We start from the raw sequence: 14,160 nt of genomic DNA on the forward strand, positions 1-14,160 counted from the left end.
AAAGCAGCTTAGAAACAAGCTTGCTAGCATTTGCTGAAACCTTAACGTTCCACTGTCTCATTTAAATAAAATCACATCTGAATCCAGTAAGCCAAATTGCTAATGCTGAGGCTTCAAATTGCAGAGTACAGAAACAAATGGGTGATGTATATCTCTACATTCATCTTTCTCTATAGTCTTTGTATCTGACATGTGGGCAGCTAATTTTTGGGGGTTTTCTTTTTAAACCACTGAATACATTTGGACATTTAAGTACCAAAAAAAGAATGTGTTTAACTGTGTCTTTATAAAAAAAAAGATTAAAGAGACACAAGAAAGTTATTATCTAAGGTTAGCCTTAGCAAGGAAAGTACTTATTATCAAGATAATACTTTTATTCTACAACTAAAAGAAAGAAATGTGGGCTTTATTTTGACATTTTATTGGTTTAATTATTTTCTCTGTTAGCTGTTTTACAAATCCCTTTACCAAAGAGAAAGAAAGACACAATAAAGATCCAGTAAATTTTAATTCAGCATTTGCTTCTCTGTACAAGCACGTTCGCTGACGCTCACTCTGAGGACAGAGTGACAAAGTTTTTTTCAAATGGTTTTTTTTGTAACTGGAGGTCAGTTCTGTTCTCTCAGTGACTGTGTTTGAAACAAATGATCATTATTGTCTCTGTCAGGCTTTCAGCACATTTATAGCTCCAATACAAGCACCTATAGCAGGTTTTTTGGTTTACTTTAGGTAGAATACCCAAAAAGCAAATCACAATCTGTACAGCTCACATTTCTGCTGCTCCTTCCTTTCCCCTTTCTAAATATAATTACAGTTGACTTGCTTTTCATGTGATATTTTTTGCTGACAGGACACATTCTGAACCTCTTTCATTGCTTGATCATGCTGATAGAAACTCTGCCATGGAGATTCGGCAGCCTGAGCCATGCTAACTCACAATATTGAACCGATGGGTAGTGGAGTTGGTTGGCGTGGAGCTCATAGGGGTTATCTGTGACTTGCTCTAACCAAACATCAAAGCTCTTAATTAATGTGTGTGTGTGGGGTGGGGGGGGGGGGGTGAATACACGATGCAGGTTATGACTTTAGCTAATTAGAGAATTGTTAAACAGGGATGGTGCTGGGGAATTCAGCAGGAGCTGCAGAAAGCAGATCGATGGTCAATGAGGAAAGGGAGCAGGTAGGCAATTTGCCAGTTAATGTGTTCCCAATATCAGCTCAGGAAGGCAGATGGTAGAGGAGACTACTTTACATGTATTGATAAAGATCAGAAAGAACAGAACTTATAGTAGCTTATAGTAGAGTTTATAGTAGTTTAAAGATGTTGTAAAGCACCTTGGGAATTTTGAACACCTGTCATTGTAAAATCAGCAATCTGAGACACTTAATCAAGTTAATGTCTCTGACTTGGTAGTTGCATGAAACACCCAGAAAAAATTACAGGGGGACAGCGGGGCGACAACAACACCTCATCAGCTTTTTTTAGGCTGAGGGGTGATAAAAATTGTGGTCACTTAAAACAAAATCAATTTCTTTATTTTACATTTCTGGTTAAATGGGTTTGTTACAGCAAACACAGAAAATCACATCAAGCAAAGATGATTTTCCTTTTACTGTTCATTTTTAATCAGTTTCAGGGGCAATAAAATACAATGTCAGTAATTTCATTTATTTTATTTTATTTTTGTAAGGTTATTTCTTTCAGGGACAAAATACACATAAATTGAAAAGAATCTTTATGCCAGATTGAGCTATCAGCTAATTTCCATCTGTCGTCCCTGGGCAGGTAGAAAACAATAAAAAACAGTTTAAGTAGATTCACCTAAATTTCTACACTATGTTTCCAAAAGTATTCACTCATCCATCCAAATCATTGAAGTCATGTGTTCCAATCACTTCCATGGTCACAGGTGTATAAACCAAGCACCTAGGTATGCAGACTGCTTCTACAAACATTTGTGAAAGAATGGGTCGCTCTCAGGAGCTCAGTGAATTCCAACATGGTACCATGATAGGATGATACCTGTACAACAAGTCCAGTCATAAAATTTCATCACTACTAAATAGTCCACAGTCAACTGTTAGCGGTATTATAACAAAGCATAATTGATCATGAATGACAGCAACTCGGCCACAAAGTGGTAAGCCATGTAAAATGACAGAGTGGAGTCAGCAGATGCTGAGGTGCAGAGGTCACCAACTCTCTGCAGTCAATCACTACAGACCTCCAAACTTCATGTGGCCTTCAGATTAGCTCAAGAACAGTGCGTAAAGAGCTTCATGGAATGGGTTTCCATGGCCAAGCAGCTGAATCCAAGCCTTACATCACCAAGCACAATGTAGTACCCGTCTGACTGTATTGTGCCAAGTGTAAAGTTTGGTGGAGGTGGGCTTATGGTGTGGGGTTGTTTTTCGAGAGTTATTTGCACTGAAAGGAACTCTTAATGCTTCAGTATACCAAGACATTTTAGACAATTTCATATTCCCAACTTTGTGAGAACAGTTTGGGGATGGACCCTTCCTGTTCCAACATGACTGCACACCAGTGCACAAAGCAGGTCCATAAAGACATGGATGAGCGAGTTTGGTGTGGAAGAACTTGACTGGCCTGCACAGAGTCCTGACCTCAACCTGATAGAACACCTTTGAGATGAATTAGAGCAGAGACTGTGAGCCAGGCCTTCTCATCCAACATCAGTGTCTGACCACAAAATACACTTCCTCCCATAAACACACTCCTAAACCTTGTGGAAAGCCTTCCCAGAAGAGTTGAAGCTCTTATAGCTGCAAACGGTGGGCTGGACATCATATTAAAACCTATGGATTAAAAATGTGATGTCGCTCAAGTTTATATGCATATGATGGCAGATGTGCAAATACTTGTGGCAATATAGTGCATGTGTTCTGTTTGTTGTTCATTCCAGTTTGAAAGGAATTCCCAGTGCAGATTTATTTTGCAGGTAAGATGACAGTTAAACTAATATGCAGCATAAATGTTGAATAAATGAATTCCCAATATAAGAAACTGTTATCATCAGTTTATGAATTTATTTTCACTCACCCAGTGAAAATTATTTTCTTTTTGCTTGAAAAGTTGAATTTAACAAGAATATAGTTATAGCTGTAGGAAATAATACTTTTTCTTATCTCCTGCTAATAATTCATTCAACTTGAACATGACATGAGAGTACTGTTTGAAAACAATACCTGTATATCATTATCGCATACTGTAGCTCAAACAAAAGCTCAACCATGCAACTCGTATCATGTTTAGCTATGTTTTCACCACAGAAACCAGGGACTAAATGGTGTTCAGGTAGGACAGTTTTATCCTCTAAGAAGTCCCTTTTCAGATTTATTGCTACAAAGACTGCATTTTTAGAGACATTACAGCATTTCTTTTGTTTGTAGTTTGTGTGCAGCAATAACCAGGATAAAGCAGCCAGCTGATAGACAAGTCCAGGATTTGTTGTCCCTGTTTGCAGAGAATGAGATACAATAGGAATTTGAGAGCATCAGACTTTTGATGCATCAGTGGACTAATTTGCTTAATCTTCTCAGGGCTTCAGCCCTGCTGTAGAAACAGCTCCCCAGTGTGCTGGTGGAGCATTACAGGACATTACACGGAAACTGGAAAAATAATGAAGATTGTTTCATCATAAGCTTCAGAAACTTTGCTGTAGGTGGGATGCATTCAAGTGTGGACCACTTTAGTTAAGACTGACACAATTATTGCCCCTGTGATAAGCACTTGGATGTCTTCTTATAGCAATTTAAGTACTTCGTGATATCGTATTTGTTCAATTTCCATTTAAGTAGGCCAGTAATAATTAGAATCTGGACTTAAGTTGAAGATCATGAAGCAAAGATGTGTGGAAAATGGCTGAGAATTCAATTTGCACAGGACTGCTGACTGTTAATTGAACTGAGCACTTAACAAGCGACAGAATGAGCCCCTTTCCTGTGAATGGAGTACTCCATAAAAGTTACTGACCAATGTAAAGATGATCTGGTTCTTCCTTGTTTTATCTGAATTGTTTTACATTAACAGCAACATATTTAACAGTATTTGAGTGCAGTTTCAGCTTGCTATATTCATAACTGTGAGAAATGCTGGCGGCTACAAATACTGGTCTCTTGGAAGAACAGCACAATTGTTTGTCTTGACACTTGAAATACTTCTACCATAGTTCAATATGGCTTGTCTGCTGACCCACCTCATGTCAAGAAAGTGTGATCTGAGGATGTGGGCCTTTTGTATGGAGGCAAATGGACTATGCAAACGTATAGTTAAAGTTTATTTAATTTAGCTGCAAACAGACTGTTTTGTGGGTCATATATTCCATTGTATGTAACTTACTAGACAAGTAAACCAACAATAAATATGCGGATAATTTTTTTCTATTATGTTTAAGTACTTAAAAAATGAAACACTTACTGACTCCTTTGTGGGCATCAATGCTGGTGTATTCAATGGTTCCATTATGGCCCTTCTTGGGGTTTTCCTTGTATTCTTTGTGGACTCCATCAGGGCAGTATCTGTAGGACAGCCCATAGTCTGCAAGGTAGACCTAGGTAGACAGAAAAAAAAGAGTTTTGCCATCTTAAAGACACAAACTTGCTCATGATTTATTTGCATTAGAGTAAAAGTGAGGTAGAAGGATGCCTCGAGTTGCGGGAAAAGAATTGTGAATAATTTATGCAGAAGTAGAAAACATTCTAAATATAATCTAAAGTGTCACTTAATTTTGAAACAATTACTAAAAGCAGAAAAAGAGAAGCCAATTAAACAAATTAAATGAAAATACTGAACTTGACATACAGAAGAAAGAGATCCATTATTACATATCTACTTTCAGTATCTGGTGTTATCCCCTACTAGGCAGTAATAACGACTAAACAGTTATTACTACGGTAACTACCCACCTTGGAGCGGGCTGCAATTTAGCAGCCCGCAGTGCTTTCTCTTTGCAGTCCTGCCATGCATAGCATTTACCTTGTTTTATAAGCTCCTGATGGTGCCCTTAGAGGTTACCCTGGGTTCCTTAGTGACTTCCCAGATTATTATGCTGGAACTTTATTAGTTTACCATTCCAGGGAAGGGTAACAATGGTCTTCAGTTTCCTCCATTTGTTCTTAGTCTGTCTGAACGCATACAAATGGAGGTGAAGGTAGAACAGGGACTCTATAGATCCCTGTTCTTTAAATAAAACAGGGTTCCCTGGCAAAATTGTCATACATTAATTGAAAACACCTGATACTAATTTGACCTTTACATTAACTGCTAATCCCAGCGGCTGCAGACGTTTTCCTTCTCACAGATATGTAATATTGGGCCATTTTCCTCGTTGTTTTCCTCACTGTTTATTCGAATTATCTATATCTTCTTTTATAACTTTAATGAAAACCAGATGTTTTTTGGGGGATCTTATTTATGAACAATGCAGCTTAAAGAAAATCATAAAGGTTTTTATTTATTTATTTTTCCTCCTTCCTTACAACTGTACCAGAGATCAGCAGTGAACTAACCTGTTCAGGGTCTCTGTAACCCAGCATGAGGTTGGCAGCTTTAATGTCTGCATGGACATACTCATTCTTATGTATATACTCCAGTATATCCACCTGGAACAGGAGCAAAGAAACACGTCATTAGTGCAGTAGAAGGACAAACTGTTTTTATACAACTATCAGTTAATAGATAAAGACATGATGATTATCTCACCAGTCTCTTTCCGAGCTGGAGAACAGTAGTCTTCTTCAGTCGGCCGTTGTTGCATTCACAAACTTTCTGAAGGTCACTGCCCAGTCGGTCCATGGCCATGAAACGATACCTGAGTGACAGAGGAAAAGCTCAGAATCATTGGTCCAGCACCTGACTAACATCTCATACTGAGACTGTACTTTGGCCTAAGAGGATGACAAAAACATAATAAACCAAAGTAAGTGTTAAAAACACTGCAATAAATGGTATCACAAGATTCACAAATCAGAGTCCTAATATAGCCAACATTGTTAATATATAGTTCTAATTAGAATTTAACAAAAGAATCAGAGAAAACAACAGGAACAAATTCTAAGGCTAGATAGTTCATAGCAGATCTAAAGCTAAATGAGTCAACAGATAACAGATTCTTACTTTGAATTCTTACTTGTGGTCAAAATAAGCACACAAAAGAACAAGCCTTGAAAGTTAGGTCTTGTCCTTGTCCTATGGCTGGAAGGCAACTACCTTGAAATCAGAGTTTAAAGTAGATAAATGGGCTCTTAGGAGAGCACAAGCAACCTCCTCCTTTTTAAAATCAGTTTATCTGCTGGGTTTTTTATTTTGTTTTTTTACTTTGGTAATGTATTTCACACCAGGGCACAGAATGTACTTGATATACGACAACACAAATAAATACTGATGTCCACTTTTGCTCAAGTACAGAACACGAACAAAAGGCAGCTTGGCCTTGTTTCAAAAGCCCAGGAGGTCCTTTCCTTTACGTTCCAAATATTTTCCCCTGAACACAGCCTTTCATTTTTAAGTTCTGCCCAAAGTGTCAACTTTAGAGCCGACTTCATGGAGCTAAATGTTCAAAAGAAATCAAATGCTCCAGTCAGAACAACATGCTCCATCTGTGTTTTGATGCAGCTTCTGGTTAGATTTAGGCTAAAATACAGCCTAATGCAGTGAGAACGCATTTTTTTTTTCAGTTATGTTTTATATATTACAGTTCTTGTAATAAGCATTAAGTCAAGAAGTATTTAATCTTTTTACACAAGTTATTAACATGTATTAAAAAATACTTGTTATGGCCCTTCCAGGGCCTGCTATGATTTTTGACCTAGTGGGTGTGGCTTTTTATCTTTCTCCAGCCTTAGGTACCACCCCTTTTGTACAGCTGACTCAACTCAGCAATTAAGCCAGTGTAGTTAAGGTCAGAGAGGAGCTCCAGGGACAGAGAGCCTTTGTGATGGAGCTTGTGAGCTGTGTGCTTACTCCTGCTCTGTGGAGAGGAGGGTGTTTTGGTGATCGAGGTCTTTTAACTTACTCTGTTGGCTTGATGACTCATTTCTGTTTTTTGTTTGATTTTCTTCCTTTTGAAGGTAATAGCAGCCTGTCTGCCTCATTCAGTGCAACCATTAATAAAAAAAACTTTTACTTTAACAGTTTTGCCTCCATGTCTCCTTTTTGTTACTTTCCCACATCCCCTGGAGTTTTTATGGGAATGTAACAATACTATATAAATGTCAGTATATGTCTGTAATTAACTTCAGTAAAACAGTGCACACATCATGAACAGATGCATGTAAAGGTGGGGAGAAAAAGTGTAGTTAGTGGCTCGTGTAAAGATGACATTATATTAACATTAGAAAGGCACTGCTTATGCTTCCTGCTTTAAGGTTATGCGTTTAAAAATTCAAATGATATGCTATCCTATACAATATAATACATTTATTAACCTAAATAAGGCACTGTTCTTGTTCTTTTGTCCCTGTTAAAATTTGGTCACTGCAAAGAAAAGCAGTTAAATCATAACCTATGAATTAATCTTAAAAAAGTTGAAAAACAGAGTAAAGGCTTAGTAGGTAAATGCATTATAGGTAAGTTAGTGGAATGTTAATAAACAACACATACAAACAACTTATTACTTATTAATAGTCATTACAAGAATGTTATTATAAAGCATTAATTTGTTGTACAGTAACCAACAAATACCACATTGTTTATCAAGTGTTGGCTGCATCAATACCTGAGGTTATTATATTCAGCAATTCCTGAGCCCCAGTACGTCGGGATGCCCAGGAAATCCAGCTTCTTGCTTCTCTTCCATTGTTGCACTGGAACAAGATCAGGAGAAGAATAATCGCAGGTACGTGTCTTCGCACTTTTCCTAAGGTGCTAACATGGTGTTTGTGTCAGAAAAAACACCATGAATGTGAAGAGAATGATTGGTAGCTAGAAATAGTTTTTAAGTTACTTCTCCCAACAATTTTGTAATGATTTTCTACCCCCAAAAACACACACACACACACACACACACACACACACACACACACACACACACACACACACACACACACACACACACACACGTATGAACAGAACAAAAAAACAAAACAAAACAACAACAAAATTGAGTTCTCTGAAAAGTAAGCAAATATTTTGCCAAAAGGAAAAAAAAAAAGATTTGTCCTTGTAAGTGTAAGATTGTGTGCATACAAATATCAATCTCACTGGGACTACAAATATATACACACAGAGGCCCCAGACAAAGCAGTGGGCCTGGCTCAGGGCTTGATGGCGGCTGGCCTGACTGGCTCTCAACCAGGCTGGCAGGTGGTCAGGGGCTCAGCGGAGGCCCGGGCATCATTACGTGTGAGTAGCTTCCTCTCCAAACGAAGGCATTGGAAAGCTCAGACAAGCACAGAGAGTGGGGCCCAACTGCCACTGAGGTGCATGTTTGCGTTGGCTTATTATTAATTACTGTGCAGCACTCAGCAAAGCCTCTGAGTCTGCAGCCACTTCATCAGTCAAACGCTCTCGTGCTCCAGCGAGCTGCCGGGACGCTGGACTGGCGGTGCTACTCACTGCTCTCTGGTTTGGCTGCCCTCTGGTAGAACTTGAGTTCCGAGAACAGGGGGCCGTTGTCCTGGTACTCCTGCATGTACAAGCACACAATATTAGCACAGTGCAGCTTTTACACTGTCTGTGTCTAATTCAACAAGGTAAAATTGTGACAAAGATTAGTGTCTCATCATGTCACTTAAGTAAAAGTGTCTGTATAATCTGTTCCAAAACTTTGTTTCCTGGTTCTTCTGTCCTTATATATCAGGAGAAATCAGTAAAATACCTGGATGACACATCACATCAAAATAAGGGGAAATTCTACTTAATGGGAAAATGAAAGGAAAACATACTGTATCCACCCTCACTGTCTTCATTATTCCACACTCATCAGGAGTGTAAAAGTTACACTGAATCACTCAGGGATATATACATGTAGGTACATTTGTAGCACTGGAACAATGTTTCAACATAGCTGCCAAAATGCACGTGTATCTATGAGGGCAGAAACACAATTCCCTGAAATTTAAACCAGTTTACAACCAGTTAGATCTGTAATTAAAAATGTAATGATTAAACATGCAAGCAACAGTTTAATATCCTTTACTGTTTATTATACTGTCTAATGAGTCATTTAGTCTCTTCACCTGAGTACTGCCCTCCATGAATGTCTTCTAGCTTTATCTCTTGGTAATTTACATACAATACAAGCCTGTCTGAACAGAACTGTGCAGCTCTAAATGCTTTTTACTCAACTCAGCTTTATTCATAACATATTTCAGAAACAAGTCATGTTCAAACTTGTGATAGACTGTTTCCTAACAGGAAACACAGACTTTCTAAACTGTTGGTATCATTGTGAGTTTGCAACCAGCAGAGATTCCAGAAAGTTATTGCTCCCAGCCAAGACACAATCCAGCACATAAGCCCTTATAAAACCAAAATGTGTCAATATTTAAGCTCTGATGTTGGTTGGGATTCAGTTGAATGTACTGTGTATTTTTTTTTCTGTATGGCGCGTAGACAAAAAGGCATTAATTTGGCCTCCGATTCCTGTCTCAAGGTTTCAAAGCATCTTGGGGACACTAATTCAAGTCAAAAGCATTTCTGCTTGCAAATAGACAAAGAGCTGTGGCTTGTGGTGTGTGTATTATTTTAGTGTCTTCATTACTGGGATAAACTGATAGAGATGCTGTCAGGAGAGTTTTGTTCCCTTCACTATAGCCCAGTCACTTGCACAAAAAGGCACATGTCAGGGAATGACAACTTCTCAGCAAAGCAGTCTATCCAAGCTTTGCTATTATGGATAGACGGGTTTACATATACAAGGCTAGAACAGGAGATAGTCACATTAAATTTGTAGGACAAATCAATTTAATCTAATACCCACTCCAAACTAAAGCCAAATTCATTTTTGGGATATTGCACAATTCAAAGTGTTCAAAGAAAAAAAAAAGACTGTGATGTTAGACTGCAAAGACCTGACTTGGTATTAAACTGATGTTTTTAACAGAACATCCCATGATGATTCCTGTACTTAATATGTTATGAGGGACCAAAAAGCCCTGTGTATTTGGTGGGCTATAATTTGGAAATTTTTCATAGAATGAAGGTAGACTTTAGTATGGCTTCAAGTTCAGAAAAAAGAAAACGTCAGTAGGTGTGAGGAAGTCAAGTGGGAACTTTTCTCAGATTCAGTTCATTTTATATTGACTGAGCCATGCGTTAATGGTAAGCAGAAGTGGGAAATACAACCCAGCAAGAAGTACATGTGCAATACATCTGTGTCAGCCAAGGAGATGCAAAACATAACTTATTGTGCAAAGTTGGAGGAACCATCACACTGATTTAGGTTCCACTTTTTTCTTTAGTCTAATGTTATTTTGGTCCACATGCTTTCATTTGGTGAAGTTGAAAATGAAAAAAAAAAAAAAAAAGAAAGAAAGAGGAAACAACAATTTGCTGTACTCATGAAATATCCATAACATGGTAACACCTGCTTTCTGCGTCCAGCAGCAGAGCACATAAGACATTCAGATTCCACAGTGTTACATGTCCCTGAAGGTGGGCAGGTCAGCTGTGCAGTGTACTCACCACTTTGATGACAAAGTTAGTGTCTGCTGCAACAGGTCTCTCTATGTCCTGGGAGGCTTAAACATGACAGGAGAGAGAGGGTAAAGATGAGACACCATGCAGGCTGCAAAGTATCTTAAGTCTAATTCTTGGATGAGAGCAGGCCATCTGGATCTTTAAAATATATCCAAGACCAGAAGGAAATGTATATAATACTGTCCTGAGCATTAATGCTTTTGTAGAGAGTTACTGACTGTTTAGAGATCTAAGGCCTATATAGAATGGAGGGGCAGAAAAGTGTGACAGTACATAACAAGCAGCAACTTTTTTGGACCAGTCAGACTGTAAATGGTGACCATGCACTCAAATCACAGCCTAGAGAACCAGTGATGGGTGGTATGAAAAAACATTTGTGCCATTGTATTTTTTTATGATTCTGTCAGTTTTGTGGTATATCCGGGTATTATTTTAAATAACATTATTTTCTACATAAACTAGCCATCATATTGGTTTACAATCAGTCATTCTGTTGAAAATCTAGAAATTATATAAACAATTTAATTTCACGAAGAAACAACATAATACACAACAAACAAAACAATACACAATAAATATTAGAATCAGTACTAAATGCTGCTGTTTGTTGCCAAAGTTTTTTTAAAGCAAAGTCAACAGAAGACTTGCTGTACTGTGAAGCTGCAAAGAACAAACTCCACTTGGACTCATTATTCCAAAATTTATGGCAGAAATTATGGTGTGGGCAGGAAAAACACGTGTTAACTTTGAGTAACTTTCTGTGGCTGCGTGTGGAGGAGCTGCCCGAGCCCCACCTGCAGTCAATGTCCAGGACAGAAGCAGCAACAAGAAATGAAGCAAAACAACTCTTACTTTTGAAAAGTGGAAAAACTTCCAAACTGTAAACAAGCAGCTCCTCTCTTTGCAACAAGATATTTTGGACCATCTCTGTTCTTTTTTTTCCTCTTCATCCTCCATCTGTCTTTACTGTTTTTGAATGCAGCACAGAGCCCCCTCCCAGCTGTTAACACAATAGTATGCTACCAGATTACACTTCACTCTCACTAGAGAAAATAGTGGCTGGAGACAGGAGATGCTCCCAGGAATGGAACATGAAAAGCATGTCACTCCCCTCCGTGTTCGGGACCACATGTCAGCTGATCAGCATTCGACCTACAGCTATGTGCTGTTGGGTTTCTGCGGTACTGCACAGGAGCACATTTGCTTTGGTTGAAAACCCCTCTCCATAGGCTCTCCCGCAGGCAGACACCCATGCAAACTGACACAACTGCAGTGTGTGTGCATGTGTATTTGTGTGTGTAGGTTATCAGACACATTGTGCTCATTACCAAGATAGATCAGTCCAAAACCACCTTGTCCGATGATTTTGCCTAGCCTCCATTTCTTCTTCTCAGTGTCTGTCAGTATGAAGCTGTCTGGGAGCGGTTTGGGTAACACACTTTTTCTTGGCGGTGCCATGAAAACTGAGAATGATTTCAAAAATATGTGAGAAAATATTAAGCAAATATTTACATATATGAAAGCAAGATGGAAAATAGATATCACATTTTGTAATGAAACAGCACACTGTATGCCTCTGAGAAAAAATATATGGGAGTTAATGATGTAATTACACCCGAGGCTTCTGACACTCATTTACTAAAAAACAAAAGTGAAACAACAGCTGGTGTGACTGATACAAACCTGTCCTGTACCATTATTACATTACAGTTATATGCTGAACAAGTATAGACAACATCACGAACTCCACTGGAGAAACAGTCAGCTTTAAAAATCTGAGGTAACATTTAACTTTTTAAAAAGTCACTGAGTGTACATATCACAGAGTGTTGGTCAACTTTAATGTCTGGTATGACCAACTGCTATTTAGCAGTAGCAGTAACAGCTAATCATAACAGAAGTATGCCGATAGAAAATGGAATGACAGCTGAATACAGGACCGTTAAAAATAGTTAGCTATCAGTTACTGGACAGAGCTCCTCCGCAAAGACATCCAGCGTTACACGAAAACTAGCAGCTAACTCAGCTAGTAAGAGATTCTTTAATATGACTCACGAGCTGAAATTTTCAACGACCGCCGAAAGGAAGAGAGGCCGTACGCTGTCACTTGGGATTCTTGTTATGAACACAACGATAAGCTGTTTAAACTACATACGTCTTCTTCCAAGGTTTCTACCACAAACTGCTTCCCAGTGAGGTCGAAACAGAAACAAGTCTGCTTCACTTCCTGAAAGTTATCCCTCCCGCTACGCCACACAGCCAATTGCGTGTGCCAAAAGTATCCCAACAACCAATAGACAGGCGCAGGAGGCGGGATCAGGCGGCACCGTAGAAGTAATAATAACCATAGTTATTAATGTTAAATATAAGAATAAATGCAGTATTACTGAAGTATACAGAATTGTATATGTACTTGATTTAATCTGACGATATATATACATTGTTAACTGTATAATGTATATAGTACTTGTAGCTACTGCAGTAATTAAATTAAAAGTTAAACCAGGACTATTTCAAACTAACTTGTTATTTATAATTTAACTATATTTGTTTTACTTAAACTCTATCATTTTGCATATATATATATATATGTATATATAGGCAATAGGGTTCGCTACCAGAGACCTGAGAGCTTGAGGGTCCAGTGTGCCCAAAAATTTGACTGGTACTGTGTATATATCCATTTTTTAGAAAGATTTAGAATATATGTTGTTATATTTATAATTAATTCCTGCTTTAAGCTGCTAGGTTTTGTTTAGTTACTGGACAGTGGTAGATTGCTCAACATTGTATTTGCTTAGGGACAGCCCTGTGATTTGTCATTTATTTTTAATTTTAGGATTAATTTTTTTAAGTGGCCGCAAATTAGCCTTGTGGGTTAACTATGGCTTATTTGTAGTGCTATTTCCTGCAGATCAGTGAGCACTGTCCCTGTCAAATAAATAAAATCAAATGCTATTCTTTATCATTAAGATCAAACACCAAAGACAGTCTATGAAGCAGATGATAAAAGAAGATACAGTGATTAATATGAGGTGTAAGAAATTATGATGCCAAAATACTGTTATTACAGATTTTTTAAAAAGTGATTGTATTATTAAAGCTAAATGAAAAAATATAGATGCTACTTAAAATGATTTATTTTTTTAACAGTTTCCCATGTTTTCAGTGTCACTGAAAATTTTTAAAATCAGTTTTTGCACATTTCGTGTCCATGTCAAATTTGTCACGAGGGATTAAAAGACAGGAAACATGGTGGCTTGGTGGTTAGCACTACTGCCTCACAGCTAGAATGACATAGCTAAATCAGCTATTCCTGATACAGATGCAATGAGAAAAGACAATCTCACTTGTTGTTGTGAGGACTGAAAATGTTTTACTGCTTACTCAAAAATGAGAGTGGCAACCTCCTGGACTGAGAAATGAAGCCAATGTGCAGCTCCTTGAATGGTCACATGTGGTTGGTACCAAAATCAAGTCAACAGCCATAAGACTGCTTT

General features: G+C 38.1%; 1 protein-coding gene across 2 annotated transcripts in view; it reads right to left on the reverse strand.

Moving 5' to 3' along the window:
- Positions 1-12,905, reverse strand: part of vrk2 (VRK serine/threonine kinase 2) — a 32,281-nt gene extending 19,376 nt beyond the window's left edge. For both annotated transcript variants that reach the window (XM_030747883.1, XM_030747882.1), the window contains exons 1-8: positions 12,716-12,905; positions 11,989-12,123; positions 10,646-10,701; positions 8,576-8,645; positions 7,737-7,824; positions 5,723-5,831; positions 5,530-5,622; positions 4,439-4,571 (exon numbers count right to left, since the gene is read on the reverse strand). In XM_030747883.1, the coding sequence (XP_030603743.1) occupies positions 4,439-4,571; positions 5,530-5,622; positions 5,723-5,831; positions 7,737-7,824; positions 8,576-8,645; positions 10,646-10,701; positions 11,989-12,118 (679 nt within the window). In that variant the 5' untranslated portion in view covers positions 12,119-12,123; positions 12,716-12,905. The remainder of the gene's footprint in view (positions 1-4,438; positions 4,572-5,529; positions 5,623-5,722; positions 5,832-7,736; positions 7,825-8,575; positions 8,646-10,645; positions 10,702-11,988; positions 12,124-12,715) is intronic.
- Between the last annotated feature and the right edge of the window lie 1,255 nt (positions 12,906-14,160).

This window comes from Archocentrus centrarchus, chromosome 15 (genome assembly GCF_007364275.1).
Source record: "Archocentrus centrarchus isolate MPI-CPG fArcCen1 chromosome 15, fArcCen1, whole genome shotgun sequence".
Lineage (NCBI taxonomy): Eukaryota > Metazoa > Chordata > Actinopteri > Cichliformes > Cichlidae > Archocentrus > Archocentrus centrarchus.